The sequence below is a fragment of the Manis pentadactyla genome, chromosome 16, assembly GCF_030020395.1.
Source record: "Manis pentadactyla isolate mManPen7 chromosome 16, mManPen7.hap1, whole genome shotgun sequence".
NCBI classification, from domain to species: Eukaryota; Metazoa; Chordata; class Mammalia; order Pholidota; family Manidae; genus Manis; species Manis pentadactyla.
In genome coordinates, this window is record NC_080034.1 from 28,153,783 (window position 1) to 28,174,850 (window position 21,068).

At 57.0% G+C, this 21,068-nt stretch overlaps 1 protein-coding gene across 2 annotated transcripts; it reads right to left on the reverse strand.

Moving 5' to 3' along the window:
- Positions 1-1,110: 1,110 nt before the first annotated feature.
- Positions 1,111-16,275, reverse strand: VEGFA (vascular endothelial growth factor A). 2 transcript variants are annotated; one of them, XM_057494385.1, is made up of 8 exons: positions 14,947-15,652; positions 12,995-13,043; positions 9,670-9,866; positions 8,815-8,891; positions 8,444-8,473; positions 6,509-6,580; positions 5,259-5,390; positions 1,111-3,068 (listed from the first exon to the last, which is right to left on the reverse strand). In XM_057494385.1, the coding sequence occupies exons 2-8, from the start codon at positions 13,023-13,025 to the stop codon at positions 3,047-3,049; spliced, it is 561 nt and encodes a 186-aa protein (XP_057350368.1). In that variant the 5' UTR covers positions 13,026-13,043; positions 14,947-15,652; the 3' UTR covers positions 1,111-3,046. The 2 variants fall into 2 exon arrangements, with proteins under 2 accessions (XP_057350368.1, XP_036783283.2); XM_036927388.2 differs by lacking the exons at positions 1,111-3,068; positions 5,259-5,390; positions 6,509-6,580; positions 14,947-15,652 and adding an exon at positions 16,055-16,275 and having other exon boundaries at positions 8,440-8,473.
- Positions 16,276-21,068: the final 4,793 nt, after the last annotated feature.

The window sequence follows — 21,068 nt, forward strand, 5'->3', positions numbered from 1 at the left end:
AACCCTCACAGCTGCTGCTCATCCCTGACAGCTCAGAGGATCTTTGCACAAGCACTGCAGACGCCCCGCCAGCTGAGCCTGCCTCTCTCCACCTCCATCCCTCACCCGCCCCCAGCCTGAGCTCACTGCCCCCTCCATGCCTTTGCTCACATCGTCCTTTCTGCGTGGGTGTCCCCTTCACCCCCCAGCCCACTCCCTGTTCTGTCTTCTCCTACCTATTCTTTAAGGGACAGCCTAGAGGTAATGTCATGTTATACATAATGTCACAAGAAGACCTCCAGACTCTGCCACCCCCAATACATCCCCAACCCCCAAGCTGGATGGGATTCCATCATTATTATATATTTTCTTAAGTTCTGTGTCTCCTCACCCACCCACCCTTGCTGGATACTTGAGCGGTGGAATTGTCTTATTCATAACAGTAAATATGGTTTGAAGGAATAAAGAGAGGCAAGAGGAAGTGGATTTGGAAGCATTGCTCATTAAGGCCAAAGACTCAGACTGCTTCTACCTTCCCCAGGACTGCAGGAGAGAAGGGCCTATGCAGCAAGTCAGGGCAGGGAGTTCCCTCAGGGGCAACCAGAGCTGTGGGTCTATCTTCCAGAGGCTCAAGGGATTCCAGTACCATGAAAACCTTAATTACACCTTGGGGTTACAGGCTCCCATGCCTACTCCCTTCCCACTCCCAGCCTATTGTAGCCTACAAGGCCCCATAGCCAAATCCAGCCCTCTCCTGTCCCCTAGGCAGCAAGCTCAGAAACTCGGCCAGTTCCTTCCTGAACCAAGGGACAGAGCCTGGATCACGTCATTCCTGAAGGCAACCCTACTCACTGCAGGGCCCTTGTCTCCTGTCTAAGGAGCTGTCTCTACCCCATTTCCAGAGCACCCCACCCCCAATATCATGGCAAGGATGGAGGGGTTCCCCCAGGTCCAGCCCAGCAAAATGGAAGGATTCTGGCCCCCAGCACAAGGTGGGACACCCCATATCCTACATACCGAGGACCCTCTCCCAGACCTAAAACAAATTCAAATTCCCCAAGTGAAGAGGGAAAGGGGGCAGGAGGAAGTCTGGAACAAGGATTCAATGGAGAAGGAGAAACCAGGAGGAGCTTTGAGATCAGAATTAAATTCTTTAATACAAAATGCTTTTTTTAACGATATATCTGTATTTCTTTGTTGCTGTTTAAAAATAAATATGTACTACGGAATATCTCGAAAAACTGCCCTAGAGACAAAGATGTGATGTTAATATCTTTTCCCCCCACAATTATTACGGATAAACAGTAGCACCAATAAATAAATGATAACAAATATTAAAATTAAAAAAGGAGAGAGATTTAGTATGTAGAATTCTCTATTTTTTCTTGTTTTGTTTTTACATATAAAAAACAGAATAGCAATGTCTATTTTATCAGAATCACATATATACATAAACATATATATATATGTATATATATATATATATATATATATACACACACAAACACAAGTTGCCAAATATATATATATAGTATGTAGATGTATATTGAAACCTTATTTCAAAGGAATGTGTGGTGGGAGCCGGGGGAAAGGGGAGGGCAGAGCTGAGTGTTAGCAAAATTAAATATCTGTTCAGGACCAGCTAGTGACTGTCACCGGTGAGAGAGAAAGAGATGGGGAACATGGATTTCATACACAAAGACCAGTACAAATAAGAGCCGAGAGAGCAAGAGATACATCTCATAAATAGTTGAAATTAAATATTAACCAAGAATACTGAACAAAACCCTACTCTTTAATTAAATTAACTGTTTTAATTTCTAATTAAAAAGGGATATTAAATAAGTACCGTATATAAAACACTTTCTCTTTTCTCTGCCTCCATGGTGGGCACGTGGATCCTGCCCTGCCTCTCCGTGCCGCGGGAAGGATCGGGGTGGGAACGGAGGAGGGTTAACCACACACACACACACACACACAGCCAGGTCTCCTGGGGGGACAGAACTAGTGGTTTCAATGGTCTGAGGACTTGGGGCCCTCCTGGGCTGCACCTGGGAAGGGGAGCTGGGAGAGGCCAAGGCCGGAGGCCCTTCCCTCGGAGGAGAAGCTGTCACCTGACCACCCTTCTTCCACCAATGTCTCTCTGTTCTTCGCAGGGGCATCGCATCTGTCAGCAGCCTCCTGGGCATCTTGGAAGCAGCTGAGAATAGGTGAAGACTACGCAGGCTCCTGAATCTTCCAGGCAGTGCCCGTGGGGCAGGATGCCCACACAGCCTGTGGAGGTGACCCCAGAGCACAGCAGTGTCCCAAGGCTCCCCAAACTCCTGGTCGGAGCCAGCATCCTTGTCCCTGTACCTGTCATCTATCTTTCTGTCCATTTGACTTGGGGCAGAAGCTCAGGGCCAGGGCTGGGTTTGTCAGTGTTCCCAAAAGCAGGCCAAATTTGCCCCCGTGCCCTGGCCATGCATGTTCCTGGACAGGGGAGGGGACCCTGGCAGCCCTAAGAGGGCCCAAAAGATCATGCCAGGATCTCTCCTCCCATCTCTTCCCTACGGGGATCTGGGTGGGGACATTCTCCTCCCAACTCGAGTCCACAGCAGTCAAATACATCCAGTGAAGACACCAATAACATTAGCAATGTTAATTTAAAAAAAAAAGAATATATATATTATATATATATATAAAACATATATATATATATTATATATATATATAAATGTATGCATGTGGGTGGGTGTGTCTACAGGAATCCCAGAAATAAAACTCTCTAATCTTCCGGGCTCGGTGATTTAGCAGCAAGAAAAATAAAATGGCGATCCAACTCCAAGAGGGACCGTGCTTGGTCACCAGCCCGGGAATGCCTCTGCCGGAGTCTCGCCCTCCGGACCCAAAGTGCTCTGCGCAGAGTCTCCTCTTCCTTCATTTCAGGTTTCTGGATTAGGGTTGTTCTGTTGACGGTGATGGCGGTTGGCGGCGGTGGTTTCTGTCTCAGTCCTTGCGTATCATCTGTCCTGGTGAGAGGTCTGGTTCCCGAAACCCCGAGGGAGGCTCCTTCCTCCAGCCCGGCTCACCGCCTCGGCTTGTCACATCTGCCGAGAATGGGAAAACAGAGGCCAGGGGGTTAGGGCCCGATGAGGAGACTCGAGGCAGGCAGCCTCCCTTCCCCGGGAGCCGGAGGCCAGGGGACAGGGAGCGAGCGGCAGGGAGGGAGGCGAAGCGCGGCTGCCCCAGGGGGCGCAGTGTGAAGGGGCGGAGCGGGGAGCGAGCCCCTGCCTTCGGGCCCAGTCTGAGCCGCAGCTACGCCCAGGGCTCCCAGTCCTTCCTCTAGAGCTCACAATCTCGTTCAGACAAGACAAGCACATGGGACAGTTCTTCACAAACAACAAATGAGCACGTGCTAAAGAACATTTAAGAGCTGATGGTTACCAGAGTTAGACCAGGTTAATCAGGCAAGGGTCCCTACAGGATGCATTTCAGCTCAATCTCTATGGGGTGCTGGTGGGAAGAGCACCCTAAGAGGGGGAAGGCTTGTGCAGAGGCCGGCTGAGGGTAGGAGCTGCCCCTGGAAATGAGGCTCCCAAGGGAGAGGGGGCAGTAGGGCCTGGGCTCCCAGGAAGGTGAGGGATATGTCCCTCTTCCCCATGCCCTCCCTCCAGGCCTCATCCCTCTCGAACTTGCTGGAGATGGCAGGCCTGGGTACCAGGCCACCTCTCCTTTCTGGTGTGCTATGTGACCCCGGGCGAGGGAGAGACAATCAGGGGCCATGCTAGCAGGTGGGACCCCCAAGAACCTTCTTGTGATGCCCCTACCCCTAGGCCGATTGTCTCTTACCCTTCCACTGTGAAGAGGCATCAGAGTAGGCCCTGCCTTCTGAGAGCCTGGGAGTGGGAATCCCAAGTCTCTAATTTGGGGTACAATCATTCCCCCATACAGCCAGGTTAGAGGTTGAGGGAGGCCTCTGGAGGTTGGGGTAACTTCCATTAGCTCCCAGGTAACTACAGACATCCCCCATCCTAAACAGTCTCTCTGCAGAATAATCACCACAGAAACCCTAAACAGCAAATCCTTTATCTTCCCAAAGGCCCCTGGGGGATATGGAGACCCCCCTACCTCACCTAGTCCTGAAGTTAGGCAGAGCTCCCACCCCCAGCACTAGCACACGCTCCTGTCTCCACGTACCACCAAGACAGGCAGAACTCCACACCAATCGCCTAGGGCCTGGTCCCCACTGCCCCTGAACACCCACAGCCTCAGGAACATGGGGGGCAGGAGGATGCAGCCATACTCCAAATCTGTTAATGGAGCTTCTGGACCAGCTGAGGGTAGGGGTGCTGGCCCTGCCTAGGGAATCCCCATGAAAGCCCCTCCTCCATGGGTGAAGCTTACACTGGCCCAGAAGGCTCCCTGACTTTGAGCATAGGCCAGACCAGTATAAATGCCAGTCCAAGCATCACAATGTTGCCAGCCGCCTGTGGTGGAGGCCCTGTGCTCCTAACCTCACCTCTGAACTGGGTCATGTATTCACTCATGCACTTGACATTTCCTTGGTCCCCATGGTAGACAAGGGACAGAGGCACAGTTGCCTGGGGGGCAGGGTGTCACACAGGTGAATAAAAACCAGGCCGGGCCATGAGGACCCCACTCCTTCCCACCCCTCCTGGGGACACTTGAAAATATATGGGCTGTTTGAGGCTGTCACTGTGACTACTGGAGATTAAAGGTATGGAGGGTCCCCAGATGTTAAATCTCCCACTCACCCTAAACCGACAGCCAGAGCCCAAACCCTCTGGGACCCCAGTCTGAGGAGAGACTCAACCCTGGCCCCCATGGAGAGACACTGAGTGGAGAAGCCCAGACTTCAGAGGGCAGCAGCAAGGCCCCCAAAGTGTTTGCACTTTGTAGACGGCAGCACCTCCCACGGTGGGAAGAGCCTCCATTTTAGTAGTAAAGGTAGTAATAATAATGTCAGGACCAATAGCCACCACGAAGCAAGACCACAGGACACAACAGTCGGCTTGCGTCCACACCACCACATTAAGCCACACCAGCCTACCCACTCAGGCAACCAGGGCAACCTCTGAACAGGCCCTGCCAGGCGGGACCCGTGCCCACTGCCCATGCAGGGGCCTTGCGAGCAGAGAAGGTAGCAGCCACCAGGCAGGCAGCTAGAAGCCGAGCAAGCAGCTGGCCCCTCCAGGCGCTCTGTCTCTCAATCTCTCTCTCTCTCCCCATCTCTGTGTGGAGCCCCTCTCTGACTCGCTCGCCCTCTGGGAACCAACCTGCAAGTACGTTCGTTTAACTCAAGCTGCCTCGCCTTGCAACGCGAGTCTGTGTTTTTGCAGGAACATTTACACGTCTGTGGATCTTGTACAAACAAATGCTTTCTCCGCTCTGAGCAAGGCCCACAGGGACTGCAAAAAGGCAAAAGGAAAGACATCTAAGCTAGAGCGTCAGCAGAGAAGAGAGAAAAAAAACTCATGCAACACCCTCTGATATGTCCGCGGTTGCACCCCACCCAGCCGGGTGCCCCCACACCCGGCCACGCCCTGGAAGGGTCCAAGTGCTACAGCAGAAGAGAGAGCGAGCGGCGGAAAGAGGCGGCACTGGCTGGGAAGGCTGCCTGCAGAAGAGGCAGACGCAGATGGGCAGAGAGTGCAAGGAGAGGGCTGCCATAAGGGGTGGTGCTGTCCCCTGGGGACAAGTACAAGTCTTGGGCCACAGGGCCCCAACAGTTACAGCCCCTGAAGGAGCACGCCTTGACTCTTCACCTGCTGGGGATGGCAATCGGGGCTGCCACCTCCCTGTGTACGGGCTCATGCCCAGGCCTCTCCACCAAAGGTGGGCTGAGGTAGACTGTGGCGGCAGGCTAAGCCCGGAGGCAGTATCCGCAGGCCAGGCCAGTGGTGGCAAAAGGGCCCAGGGCTGGGCCCACCACAGCCTCCACCCAGAGGAAGCCGCCGCCCTACAGAGAGGCTGCCATGGGTTGGGCTGGGATAGGGGGTTCCCCTCCAGAGGCCCCCGAGTCCACGAAGAGGGGTTGCCATGTGGTGCCTGACCCTCCTCCTTCAGCCCACAACAAGCTGCCTCATGTCACTCACGCCCCTTCCTCAGGCCACGTCTGCCCTGCCCACCACCCTTAGCTTCCAGACAAGTGCAGAAGCCTAGAGCAGTGGAAACCAGCTGGGAGAGCAGGCACCAGTGCCTGGCACCCGTACCACTATGGGCCTGCCACCAGTGCCCAGTGGGTGAGAGAAAGGAGGTGCTCAGCCAAGCCAGAGGCCCCTCCCTGAACCCTCCAGGCCCGCTCTACCCGCCAGCCCACCCCAGCCCTGGACCAGCAACACCACCACCGAATCTACCCATGGTGCCAATTAGTGGAGTGAGAGTGAGAGAGAGACACTGGGGCCGAGAGGAGGGTGAGGCAGGGAGGGCAGGAGGCAGGGAGGCAGGGTTACAGGGTCCTGCAGGCGGGAGTTTGCTTGGGGGCCAGGGAGGCTCCAGGCAATGAGACAGCAGCGGCACCACGTACTGGCTCCAGGATTTATACCGGGATTTCTTGCGCTTTCTTTTTTGCCCCTTTCCCTTTCCTCGAACTGATTTTCTGGAAAATAAAAAAACAGAGACAGACAGAGAGAGAGCGAGGGGGAAGGGGAGAGGAAAAGACGCAGTGACGAGGGCAGGGTACAGGACGCACTCCTCAGCAGGGCAGGGAGGCAGCGGGCTCAGGAAAGAGCTTCCATACGCGCACACACATGCAGGTTGGAGCCACAGGCACTCGGGGGCCCCTTCTTCTCGCTTTGGCCTCGCTGGGATGGCCAGCCCAGCCTCCCATGATAGAGGGTACAGGACCCAAAGGCTGTCATGCTTACGGTGGCTCCTAGGCCCAGGCAGAGGGCAAGGCCCTGGGCAGGCTCTTTGCCCGGCAATCCTGTACAAGTCTGACCCTGAAGGTCAGGGGGCTATAAAAGGTAGGCCAGAATTTGGGAAGAAAGTCAGAGACCTGACTTAATTGGGACAGGGGGAGGGGAAGGATGTGTTTGAGGCACCTTCTGCCTTCATTTCCAAGTTCAATGGCAATGGGGGTCCCTCGGGGAACCCTGCCTCTGTGAATCCCAGCGTGGAGGAGCAGTAACTGAGGGAGGTGGCAGGAAACTAAGGGTGGCACATAAAAGGCGCCAGCCTGCCCAGCCACAACCTGGGCTGAAAGGCGGGGCTGGGTGTCCTCAGAGCCCCAGGCAGGCAGCAGGGTGGGGTGGGAGCCTGAGAGGCATGGGGGGGAGGGGCCTAGGGCCACTTGGCAGGGAGTTCTCCCCCGAGCCTGTCAAAGCCTGCTACACCATCTCACCAGACTCTTCCGAGCCCAGGCGAGCCCCCCACTCTCCCTGTTGGCAAAGCAGGCATTCTGGGAATGGTTCAAGAGAACCAGCACCCTCCACACCTGCCAGACCTGCAAGAATGCCCAGAATGTCCACCACAGGTGAAGAAATGAGGGGCAAGGACCAAGGAGAGGGGCAAGGCTTTTCCCTCTCAGGAGAAAGCACTGGAAGCAGGAAGGTCTCCGCACACTGGCACACACACCTCTCTCGCCCTCTCTCTCCCTCCCCCTATCTACCCCCCTCTCTCCCTCTCCTCCTCCCTCTGAGCCTACTCTCCCAGATCACAGCCCTGGTAGCCACAGTAATCCTGGAAGTTGGCAACTTAGGGAAGACGCAAGGAGTCAAGGCATAGGGGCGTCAGTGACCACAGGGTGTTGGGGGCAGACAGGTGGGGGGAGAGGACAGGAAGGGCACAGGGGCTCTCTCTCAGTCTCTTTCCCTGCAGGCTTATCCCCATGCTAGCTATGCACCCGATCTTAGAGGCTCACTGCCCCCACACCTTGCCCCCCACACTCTCTCCTGACCCGACCCTCCACACTGAGCAACTGAAAGCCTCAGAAAGTGACCAACATTCAACTCTTTCTCCCTGGCCAAGAGGCCTGAGCGTCTCTGACCCGCCTCATTCCCACAAGGCGGAGGGGGCAGGCGCCACGAAAACGCACCAGCCGGCTCCAGTCCAATTGCACCACCACAGCAGCCACCAGAAGAGGCCATTTCCTCTGACACAAAAATTGGCCTCTCTGCCACCCATTCCCTCCTGGTGCTGTGGGAAATGGGAGACTTGAGCAAGCCAGGGAGCGGGTGTCCTCACTGCCCCCCGACACACAGGAACTGCAAGCACTGGCCACAAATGACCGGGAGATCTGGAATGCAACATCTCTTCCAAAGGAAGCTCCAGGCTGGGTTTTGTCACTGATTCTAGAGCGATAATCCAGGAATTTTCTCCATCCCAGTATTGCCACCAACGTCCCCATGAGGCCAGCCCTGACCCCCGTGAAGCCATCAGACCCCCTGACAGAGGAAGCCGAGAGCCCCAAACCACGGCAACCCACAGGAGAGGGAGAAGAGCTGAAGTCACGGCCACTTACTTTTCTTGCCTTGCTCTATCTTTCTTTGGTCTGCAGTGGGTAGAGAAAGAGAAAAGAACAAAACAGAGAGGGGTTCAGATGGTGATGGCAACGATTAACTGTAACAACAAGAAGAATGTAACGTGGTATTTATGATACAATACAGTTTAATCTCTTTACATATAACTCACTTAACCCTTAACAAGGCTATGAGGTACATACTATTGTTGTACCCATTTTACAGATGTGGAAACATGGAAAAAAACTGAAATGCCCAAGGTTACACAGTTGAAAGGTGGAAATGGGCTGACAAGTGGATCGTGCTTAACACTGGCAGAGCAGGCACCCTGAGGTCGTTTGCTGAAAGGATGAATCCGGGACTCCATCCTCACCTGCATTCACATTTGTGGTGCTGTAGGAAGCTCATCTCTCCTATGTGCTGGCCTTGGTGAGGTTTGATCCGCATGATCTGGAGGGAAAGGGAGCAGATCACAGAGGTTAGTGACCCAGCCAGCCATACCCAGAATGGGACACCCCTGTGGCTCCTGCCACTTAGCACCCAAGGGTTCTACAGAGCAGGGATGAGTCATGGAGGTAGGGAGGACCAGGGGCTCTACCAGAAAGAGCCTCGGGCCCACCCCAACTCCCCCAACCCTGCTGACCTCCAGGAGCCCCTGCTCCTCTTGAGGACAGACATAGCTATAAGGGTTGGCCAGGCTGGGAATTCAGGTCCTGGTGTCTCACCACTCCCCATCCCTCCCCTCCAGGACTCACTCAACCCCCAGGAGCTGCCCCCACCCCAGAATCTCAGTGCTCCCTCCCTCCCTATCCAGGCTGAGATGCGCCCTGTCATGAGGCAGGCATCAAACTACTAGCTTTTTAAACCCTCCACAGACCAAGTTCATCCAGCTTCTCAAACAGCCCCCAAGGAAGGTGGGCCCTCCACCTCCCCCAGGAAAGGAAGAGATGTGTCCCTGTCACAGGTGTCAGCCCCTTCTGAGCCCAGATGCACAGGCCAGGGAGGAGGAAGAAGTGGTCAGGGCTCGCTGGGAACCTGGACCGGGAAATAGAGGCTCTTTTCCTCCAAAGAGGGCAATACGCCCCCACTCCCAGCCCCCAACTGACTCAGGGGCAGAAGCTGGACAAGCAAGGTAAACCTGTCCCCTCTCAAGAGCCGCCCAGGAAAGGGCCAGAGCTCATCTGTTCCCAAGTCTAAGACCCTGGCCCCCGCTCCCGCAGGTGCCCACCTGCATGGTGATGTTGAACTCCTCGGTGGGCACACACTCCAGGCCCTCATCATTGCAGCAGCCCCCACACCGCAGCAGGGGCACACAGGATGGCTTGAAGATGTACTCGATCTCATCCGGGTACTCCTGGAAGATGTCCACCAGGGTCTCAATTGGACGGCAGTAGCTACGCTGATAAACGTCCATGAACTTCACCACTGCATGGGAGGGAGGGACACATGAGCCCAGCAGGTCACACCAGAGACGGCCAGTCCCTATCTCTGCCTAGCTTTGGGAATCCAGTCCTCAGGGTTACTGTGAGAGGTACCACTAGACCTTCTGGCTGTGGCTGAAGTCCTTCCCTAAGCTTTCCACCATCAACACTGGCAAAGACCTGTTTTTATTCCAAAGATCACATGATGCTGTCAGGTTCTGAGGGAAGTAGCCTGCCACATCTTACCCCCCTGCCTCCAAGTGACAGCCAAGCCAATTCCTGGGTGAACCTTGATGCTAGAAGACAATTTGAAAGTGAGTTTATCTGTTGGGGGCGCTGTAGCTTCCCAGGAAAGGAGGAACAGCCAGCTTGGCAGACCCACTCCCCATTTCCCTACAACCTCTGCCATACCATCAAGCATACCAATGACTGCTTAATGAGCACTTAGTATATGCTGAGCACAGTGTACAGTGGTCCACAGTTGTCATTTCAAACAATTATTCCCTCACAGTAATATGAGGTTCTAGTAGGACCTCCATTTTATAAATGGGAAACTGGAAGCTCAGAGAAGCTGAGTAATTTGCCCTAAGGGCACACTTGCAGTGAGAATTAAAATCAGATGTAACATCAAAACCTTCCCAAGCCAATATCATGTGAAAACAGGGAAAGCATCAGAGAGCCCCTCGCCACCTGCCAGTCCCCCTCCGCAAACGTGGGCTGAAGAGGCAGTGACCATCGGCACAGGGGCTGGGCCGGCCTGGAATCAGCAGGTGGCAGTGGGTGGGCATGCTGTGAGGGCCCTGCCAGCCACCGATAACCCCGCCCAAGAGGGCAAACTGCTTGCATCACGGAGAAAACAGTGCTGCCACCACAGCCATGGAGCATTTCTAGAAGCTGATCTGGAGGGAGACCAGGGAAAAGATAGCTTCCCAGGCTGGCTACAGAGCATGAAGGGGTAATTCTGGGCCACAGGAATGGGGCCCTTGAGAATAAATAAATTCAGGGCCCAGGAATGACTACTTCAACCTGTGGCCCAGCCTGCCACTCCCCATCACACCCCCAGCCCTGTCCCACACTCCCCATCACACCCATAGCAGACCTGTCTCTGAAATGACTTTCCCTGGACAGGGAAGGAGAAGCTGCAGTCAGCTCAGGAGGCCTGGGCCCTGCCGTTAATTGGTGTGACCTTGGGCCAGTCCCTCCCTCCCTCCCTCCCTCCCTGGGCTTCAGACTCTGCACATCTGTGGAAGTGGGCTGAGCTGATCATCAAAGGCCCTGAAACAGAAGCTGCAAGGTGGGGCTGTCTTCCCTTTGCAGACCCAAAAACACAGGCCCTTTTCTCGGCACAGGTAACTCCAGGTTTGGAGCCTCACCAAGACATGTGAAGTGCATACCCCTGGCCTGTGCCACCCCACAGGCCACGGCTGAGCCTGCAGTCACTCCTCCCTCCGCAGGGCTAGAGGAAGAGGAGCCCCAGGGGTGTATGCACAATAAGTGGGTTGAGGAGAATTTGGGGTACTGAGGAGAAGAGGGGGAAGGCCACTGGTGTGAAAACAGAAGGAAGACTCCCAAGCACGTCCCAGGCCTTGCCTGAGATCTCTACATCCCCCATCCAGACAAAGGGCACAGACTCCTCCTCCACCTGCCAAAGGATTAAGGTAAAGTGCCACCAAAAAGAGTTTAAAGGACAGCAGGGATCTGAAGAAGTTCTTTTCAAAGCCAAGTCTATATTGAAGAAGATGACTAATCAAGAATTCTTGGCCTGACATTTCGTCGTTCCTTGGGGACAGAGGCAACCCTGGCTTTGGGCCCCCAATGCCCCACCCAGGACAGGACAACTGAAAGGTCTAGCCTGAGCCATGGTATTGGTAGCTGAGGATAAAAAGACCCAGGTTGGGAATTGCCTGGCAAAGCTCCCTAGGACCCCCAAGGCCCGCGGGAGGTGGAGGGGACAACTTCACCTGCACTGGTCACCCCCTTGCCACTCCCACCAAGGAAGGTGGTCCTGCTTTTCCACATACATATATATACACACATACAAACTCAGGCTTTCCTGGTTTTCCTTATTTCTCAAAGACAACCTTTTCTCTAGCAAACAAAGACCATTTGTCTTGCTTTTTCCAGACCACAGATACCACTGGGAGGCTGAGGAGGGTGGGTACACATGGGGAGCAGGGCACCTGCCAGTGGCACAGGCCCTCAGTCAGGGAAAGGGCTCCTAGGTGCAGAAGGAGGCGGAACGAGCTGGGCATCACACCAGCCCAGGAGTGCAGACACTGCCCCTGGCCACTACCCCAGGCCACACTGGATTTGAGTCAGAGAAACTCGCCTGGAGGAAAACCTCCGGGCCTTCCCTCCTCAGACGTGGGGAGCTGGGCAGGAGCATCAGGCACGGCTCCCCTAGGCTGAAGCAGAAGCCACTTTCAGTGACCGGGAAAGCCAGGGCGTCCCTAGAGAAATGGGAGGAGCCTTGCTCCAAACCAAGGCGGAACAAAAGGAAGGCGGACCAGGCTAGGGTAGGGGGCGGGGCACCTGGGAGCTACCGCCAAGCCCTCTGCTGGCCCAGGAGGGAAGTTCACTAGCACCAAACCTACTCCACCCAGAGGGCAGAGGGATGCTGTAGGGCTTCTCTCTCCACCCAGGAATGCAAACAGAGGCAGGGGATCCTATAACACCGGGCCCTCTGCACCTCCAGCTCATGCACCCCGTCAGCTCTCTGGACGGCAAGGGTCACAGCAAGTGTCCCCCTCCTCCCAACAGACCCCCACAGGTAGGACATGGCTTGGTTGGAAGTGACATCCTCCCCTGGGAGCAGGGGATACAAACACCTCCCTTGACATCTGGGATTCTTGAATACTGTCTTCCTGGTCTGTGTTCATGGGCCTAACAACATTTTACTGGAAAGAGTAGAAGAACAAAGCCACAAGCCTACTTCTAACAGAGGCCTGAGTAGGAAAGAGAGAGTCCTCCAGAACAGAAGGGTTAATCTCCAGGTACTCATCTGTCCTCTCTTGATCTCCATATTCCTGCACCCCTTCCTCCCCATCCCCCATAGACATGAGAAAAAGAGGCAGGCCTCCCCATCCATCCCCTGGGGGGACAGGGACCCCATCCATAGACTTGGGGACTCACCTTCGTGGGGTTTGTGCTCTCCTTCTGCCATGGGTGCAGCCTGGGACCACTGAGGACAAAACAAAGAATGAGGCATGAGTATGGGAGGGGATAGGGGTGCAAAGGCCCAGGCTGCTGCCCTGCTCCCTCCTCACTGTCCTCCCAGCCCACAGCCCACAGCCCACAGCCCACAGCCCGCAGCACTGGTGTCTCCAAGGCTTCAGAGTGGAACAGGGCACCGCTGGGGCTCTGCATAGCACAGAGCACACCCACCACCCCTGCACTGCTCCAAGGAAGCCAAGGAAGATAAAGACCGGCCAGATATTGATGGGTGGGAGGTTCCAAATACAGGAGGAAAGCACCAGAAGGCTCTGCTGTCCAGGCCCCCGCCCCTTCCCACATTTCCGTTTCTCTCTCCAGCCCATTGCTGAGCTACGAGAAGAGAATGTTCTCAGCCCCCAGACACCGTGCTCCAAAGCCATGGTAAGTAATGAGGGCAAATAGGAGAACAAATTTGGAGTGAGGCAGGAAGAACGGACTAAGGGTGTGAAAACAACATGGTGACCTTCTCCTGCTGACATGACAAATAACAGGGTGAGCTGGTGCTTGGGAGGGAGGGGGGCAGAGAGGAATGAAGGGCACCAACTACCCTCCCCCACCCAAACTCTTCTATCCTCAGGATTTTTCAGCAAACCTACATGTTGCCTGGAGGGTAATATCTGGAAGGAAACCCTGGGGGAGGGAAGGGCCCCATTTCTCCCCATGCACAAATCTCCAAAAAACGTATCTCCAAAGGCCCAAGCCTGGCACCCCATCTCCTTCCCTGATTTCTTCTCCCTCCCAGTCTGAGGGGGCTCCAAGTCCCTCCCACCTGCTGGGCATTTTCCTCAAAAGCAACCTGGTAAGGCTTTTACGCCTTAGCACTGCCCAGCCCCTAGGGGGCCCCCTGTACAACCTAGGCTTGCAGCCTCCCCCATCCCTCCCTGCCCCCACAGATCATTCCTCCCCTCCCCAGAAGCTGTGAAGGTCAACAAGCCCAAGGGTGCAGACCTGACAGTACCCAGCAGGCAAAGGCTTCTCCTAGCCCTTCCAGAGGGTGTCCAGGTCTCATCAACCACCCTCCCAACCTTCCCCATTTCTGGGCCAGATCCTGAACAGCAGAGCTGAACTCTAGCCCTGCCCTTGCACACTGCCCCTGCTGAGAGGGTGTCTCACAAACTCTTTCCCATACACCCTCAGTGCACCCCAGATTCCCCAGCCTTGCCCCCAGGGTCAGAGTCAGATTACAGTTTACAGAATCCCAGCTGGATAGCCTCCTGCTGTGCTCCGTCAGGGACCCCTGGAGCCTCCACCTCAGCCCCTCACCTATCTCCATGACAGCCCCTGGCTTCCCTCTGCCAACCTTCTCCCTATGCCCTCCATGCCCCCTGGGCCCCAATGAGGAAAGGGGACAGAAACTTCATACACCCTTCAAGGCCAGGAGGGGCAGTTCTGGACGGGGAGGGGCCAGGTGCCCTTCTCTGGGGGCCTCTGAAGGTCACAATGTGGCCAGGCAGCCACTCCTCCCCCTCCCCCCACTTAGAGGCCTGGAGCCAAGGCCTTTGTGCCAGGGTCTGAGGAACTCTGGGTGGCAGCAGGGACCCCAGCCCATTTCCTTCCCTCTGCATCTCTCCAAGGGGACTCTGTAGCTGAGGGAAGGTGTCAGAGAAGAGCAGAAAAGGGCCCTTTAGATGGCGTTGAGAAGCAAGTTGGGTGGGCAAGTTTGCAGTTCCCAAAACCACCTGCTCCTGCTGCAACACAGTGTGTTCGCAAGGCCGGCACGCGCTCCTTCCGAAAGTGTGGGGAGGGCTAGTCCCACACTGCCCAGGTCACAGCAAATCTCAAACCTTTTTTCCAGAAAGTGTAAAGTGGGGTAAAGACGCTCTGTAAACCCTCCCTTAGCCCATTCCCATTAAAGTTAAAGCGCTGCTCACTCGGAAGTGTGGGGGAGGGGAGGGAAGCTGACTGTCACCAAGTTGGGACTTCAGGTTGTCTCCGCAAGCAGCCGGGTGGGCTCCGGCACCTGACCTCTGACAGTGGCCATCCTTGTCTTGGACTCCGGGGCTGGAGAGGGGTTACATGAGTCTTCCCAAGAGAAGGGAGCAAAAAATAGGGGGGTGTCAGGGGCTTCTCTCCGCGTTAGAAAGGAAATGGGGAAGGGGCGTCAGGAAAGTCGTCCCAGCACAGGAAGGGGTTGAGGTCTGGGGCCGGTGGAAGGGTAGAGGTGGGCTCTCCGGGTCCTCCGGGTCCGGCTGCCTCGAGAGGTCACCTTCCCGCAGAGGGCCGACGGGGGGAGGGGCGCCGCTCGCCGCCCGGGGCTCCCCGCTCGGGCCGCCGCGGCTCCGGGAACACGCGGCCGGCCAGGCCCGGGCTGATGTAATCGGCTCCGCGCCGCGCGCGCCCGGCCGGGCGGGGGAGGGCGGGCACCGAGCGGGACGCGAGCGGGGACGGGCGGGGGTGGCGCTGCGCAGGTGGCCCGGCAGAGACGGGGGTCTCCTCAGCAATCCACCCCAAAACTTTTCTCAAACTCGCGGCGAGAGCCGAAGAAATCGAACGGCAGTGACAGCAAGCCCCCTCCCTTGCCGGCGGCCTGCCCCCCTCCCTCTCTCGGCCCTCCCTGGGTCCAAGGTCCGAGCACCCCCTGCCCGCCGGCCTCCGGCTCCCGCCCCCCGCTGCCCGGACCTCCAGTTCGCCGGGGACCGGCGGCTGGGAGCAAACTTCAGCCGCCGGCGGCAGCGCAAGCCCAGCCCCCTCGGCCTCCTCCTCCGGCGCCCGCCCTCCGCTGGTCGGCCCAGATCGTACGTGCGGCGACTCTGGTGGGTGGGCAGGGCCCGCGTGGGCGGTCAGACTCTATCCCGGTGCCCTCCCACCCAGCGCTCGCCCCCTCCCCCTGCACGTCCGAGGCCTGGGGGAAGCCGCGCGCCCGGTGCCCAAGGACCCGCGTGGGGCACGGAGCCCCCACGCGCGCGCTCGCACGCACGTCCCCAGACCGGGAGAGGCGCTCGCGGCGGCCCGCGACGGCGGGTGGGCACGGCCGCCTACCTTGGCATGGTGGAGGTAGAGCAGCAAGGCGAGGCTCCAGTGCACCCAAGAGAGCAGAAAGTTCATGGTTTCGGAGGCCCGGCCGGGGCCGGCGCGGCTCGGGCTGCGGGGCGGCGCGCTGTCCTCGGCGCCTAGGCGGGCCGCGCTTCCTCCCGGGGCAGAGGCCCGGGCCTGGGGCGCGCGCGCGGCGGGAGCACTGTCTGCGCACACAGCCGCCTCAGCCGTCCATGAGCCCGGCTCCCGAGCGCCGAGTCGCCACCGCGGCCCCCTCTCCTCTTCCTTCTCTTCTTCCTCCTCCCCCTCCTCCGACTGCGGCTCCTCCCGGCCCGAGCGAACACTTCTCCTGGTTCCGCTCGGCTCCGCCGCTCCGGCGCAGACCACGGCTCCTCCGGAGCGGGAACAGCCCAGAAGTTGGACGAAAAGTTTCAGTGCAAAGCCGCGAGCCCCGACCCCCTCCACCCCGCCTCCGGGTGCGGGCGGCGGCTCCTGCCCGCGGCGTGCGGCCGCGTCCACCGTCGGCTGCCGGTCCGGGAGGAGGTGGGCGCTGGGGCGGGGGGCGGCGTCTGTCTGTCCGTCGGCGCTGCTGGTCTGCTGCGGGATCCCGAGAGGGAGGGCTCACGCCGCGCTCTGGCGGTCACCCCCAAAAGCAGGTCACTCGCTTTGCCCTGTCCCTCCCGTTGCTCGCTCGCCCGCGCGCGCTCTCTGACCCGGTCTCTCTTCCTCGACTTCTCTCTGGAGCTCTTGCTACCTCTTTCTTCTTTCTACTGGTTTCCAAAATCCGAAGTGATTTGGAGGAGTAAAGGAGCAGTCTCCCCAAACGGTCGGTCCGATTTAAGCGGGGAATGGGAAGCAAAAATAAATTAAACGGGAAAGAATATTGTTTTTTAAAATGTTTAAGAAAATAGGAGGAGGGTAAACCCTGGATAAAGGAGTATCAAATTCCAGTGCGGAGACCCCTGGCTGGCGACCCCGCCGGTTCGTCCGCCTCGCCGCTGCGTCTCCCGACCGAGCGCCACTGCCGCTGGCTCCACTCGCCCCCTGAGCCGCGGCCTCCTCGCAGCCCGGCTGCCCCAAGCTTCTGCGCTCTTCACCGCAACCAGCCGACTGGAAAAAAAAGCCTGGCTCTGCCCCTCCCAGACCGCTGACACGCCCCGGGGGGCGGGACCGGCCCGACTCAGCCCCTCCGCGCGGGGCTCGGGCCCCTCGGGCTGCCTTCTCGTGGGGACAGCGAACGGAGCCTGGGACCCTCCCCCCCAACCAAGCCCAGTGAAGGGGATTTCGACCCCTCACCTGGGTTCACAGCCTGAAATTACCCATCCGCCCCCCTTAGCCTAGAGACACAGACGCCCGCTCGGTACGGGGGAAGGGAACGGGAAAGTAAGGTTATGTGCGGACGAGGCTCGAGAGCTATACCCTCCTTGCTGGGAATATTGGAGGGGGCGGGGAGTCGGACACACAGATCTGGTGGAATCCTGGGGTGACCCCTGGCCTTCTCCCCTGTCCAGCACTCTCAGCACCCCACCACCACCACACACACACACATACACACACACTGACACTCGCGTCCTCACTCTCACGCAGACGCCGCTCTTCCAAGTTCACCCAGCTTCCCTGTGGTGGCCGAGCGCCCCCTAGTGACTACCATCTGCACACCCCAGTTCTGGCTCAAGAGGAAATGGGCCTCGGAGAGGGATGGAGACCACCCCTGATCCCCCCACTTCTGACTTCCCTAACAGTGGTATGTTTGAGATGCAAATGGCCCCATGTGCAGAGAGCCCAGTGCTGGCACAGGGGTACAATACATCCATCTGGACAATGTGCGCATCTAGAATTCTCATCTGGCCTGCTGACATCAGAGTGAGCTGCAGCCAGGAGGCTGGGGTGACTGGGGTCCTTTGGAAAGTCTCCAGGAAGACTTCCCTGGGGAGAAGTACTTGGCACTGAGTTTGTGGGGCTGAGAACGGGAAGCCGTGTGGTTCTGGGGTTAGTCAGTGGCCCAGAGGGAAGAGGACCTGTTAGAGCCCACGTATGCACTGTGAAGTCTGGCAGAGCCCTGAGGGAGAGGCAGCTGGGCAGACAGAAGCCCTTGTTCCTGCTTCTACCCTACACCGCAACCCCCCCCCCTCCAGATGTTGCCAGGGAACTGAGGCCAGGGGGCTGGAGGGGGCGGGTGGAGGCCAGGGCCTGAGCGATGATTCAAACCTACTCACCAGCACTAAGGAACGTCTGTAGGCCAGCTGCCCAGAGCTCCCACCAGGCTGGGGGCCAAGGCTTCTATCAGCTCCAGCCCAGGCTCACAGCTCATCTTCTGAACAGAATTGGGGTTCTTCTCTGCACCTTCAGTCTCTAAGGATCCCTTGCCTACTTCTCCCAGCTGATAGCCTATCCTCTCTCTTTACCCCAGTCCCCTCCCTTCCTTCAAAGACCCCTTCTTCCCCAGCACCCCTTGTCTTCCCTAAGTGCTCCCCAAGACCCCCTACCCCAACTTTGCATATAGGAACCAGCCTGGAAAAATTTCTGGTTGGGCTTTGACCCATCAGCTCCCAGGCTTCCCCAGGGAATGAATGGGGGCCCTGATACCTGTGGAAGAGAAGGACCAACCAGTCTCATTATTCACTTACATAAGGCCAGGGCCCGGCCTGGGGCTGGTGTAGACTGTCTGAAGGCCTGGACCAAGAAAGGGAGCTGGGTTGAGAATGAACACAGCAACTTCACCCAAGTTGACTGAAATGACCTGAGGAAGTTCCTCAGCCAGCCCCCTGCCTCAGTACATGGTGCTGTGGTCTGGAGGAGATGGTAGGTTCCCCCTCTAGTACTCCACTTCCACAGAAATGGTGTCCAGAGGCTCCTGATGAGCAGCAGGCTGCCCTGCCACCCCGCCCTACCCATTCCATCATGCCTCCAGTCCTGCCCCCACCAGCAACAGGGACAAGGTCTTTTTACAGTTAGTAAATGCTTATTTGCTGGCTCAGGGCCCCCTCCCAGACAGTCGTCCTCACCTAGACTCCATGCTCCAAGCTGTTATGGAAGCTATGGAAGGGAAGCCACTAAACTTGCACTTGCCCAACCTGGTCCACCTCTAGCAGCCCCGGAGCACAAGATGTGGGCCCTTTGACAGAGATCCCCTCCCTCAGCCCTACCCTGGGGTGGGCAGAGCCCAGTCAGAGACTCCCAGCGGTACCTCCAGGAGCTCACTCCAGCCCTTCCTCTTCCTCCCTGCTCACCCCAACCTTCCTCAGCCCCTTGAGAGGCCTGAAGAGGAGGTCATAGCAAAAGACCCTGAAGCTGAGAGGAGGCTGGAGAGGTTCCAAAGGGGAGTGGCCATCAATTGTCTCTGGATGGCTCTCTCCCAGGGCTCTCTCCCACCTGAGCCAAATTCCCACTGTGGTGTGTTATAACCATCTGAGGCTCCCTCACATGTGGGCTCAGCCCAGGGAACCAGGGGAATGAGGGAGCAAAATTGCAGCCTGATCTGAGGGATTTCTGAGCACCCTCTGTTCCCACCCTTCATTTCAGAGACACAGCCTGGTGGTGACGCAGAGGAGGGGTTGACTCTGGATCGCATCACCCAATGTGGTGTCACCAGCTTTCACAACACACTATCAGGGATCCAGCCAGTGTCCACATTATCATTGAATTGAGAGCACAACACACCTGGATCTTCAAAAAAGGGAACAAGAAACACACAGAACTAATAACACATCTCAACAATCATAATATCACATCATGTCTCTGTAGCACCCTCTCTTCCCACAGGCTTAATCGCCTCTAACAAACTTGATTCCATTATCTTCCCTCCATGGATCACCGCAGGGAGCAGCAGGGCTCAGAGAATCTCAAGGGCACAGAGGGACCCAAGGCCACCCATTAACTTGGGGGAGGGGGTCATGGAGCAGAGAGTGGTCCAGACAGAGGTCATGCTGGGTCCCCTGAGGGACAACCACAGCCCCACTCAGAGGTCCCTACCTCAGGGCTGCGGCAGCCTTGGCCTGTGACTCTGAAACAGTTCAGAAGAACCCAAAGAAGAAGGGGGAGGTGTCCAGAGGGTGGGGGGTGCCAAAGACGAGCCTGAAAGGTGGCCAGGATCCAGGAGTGGCCCCGGACAAAGGAAGCAGTGATCAGACCCAAGGCACAGTCGTTGCACTTTGTCCTAACGTCCTGTGCCTCTGATGTCCAGGGAAGCTCTCACATTTGTGGGTGTGGGTAGATAACGCCAAGCCCATGGATGAGGGGCAGAGACCCTCCTAAGTGGGAAAAGAGGGAGCCGCCGAGTCTCGCTGTTACCTAAACATTTCTCCAAGTGGCTTCACTGTGATGGAAGGAATGTCTTCTCCCTCACTCCCTCCCCTGTCCCCAGGCACCTCACAGGACACAGAGCTGATCCTCAGAAGAGCAGGAATATGAACCTGTTGGATTAAAGGAAAAATCATTGGGCCGGTTCCCCTCAATTCCCTGTGTTTGGCTGTGGGTCAGTCTTTCTCTCTCAGTAGGCCTTCTCTATTATCAGGTCTTTGCAACAAAACAGTGGGAAGACAAAGTGAAATCAAGGAAGAAGGACTTCTTTCCAGTGCCAACATCATATCCCAATTTGGATCTGGAGTTTTGACTTGGGGTGATGACGGGCAATGACGCCCATTGGTAACAAGACTGAAGCAGAGGAAGCAGAACCAGAGGGTTAACTCCAGCAAAGGAACAAGTCAGGAGAAGAGGAGGGAAGAGGAGGGGAGGCAAGCAGGAGAGGGAGCAGAGGGGCAGGGCAGGGGCACTGTTTGGAGGAGCACACCTACCCATGCCACCCCAAGGCCCCATCAGCCTACCTCTGCTTCTCCTTCAGGGGCCTAGTTTGATCCCCTAGCACCAAGCTGTCTCCCTGCACAGCCCCAGGCATGTCTGCTTCCTGACACCTCAGTCTTTACAACCCCTCAAAGTCTGATCCCCATCCTGTCCATTGCTGACCCTGCTCATATTCCCCCACCTGGCCTGAGAGGGAGTCCCTCTGCTGGGAAGAAGGTGG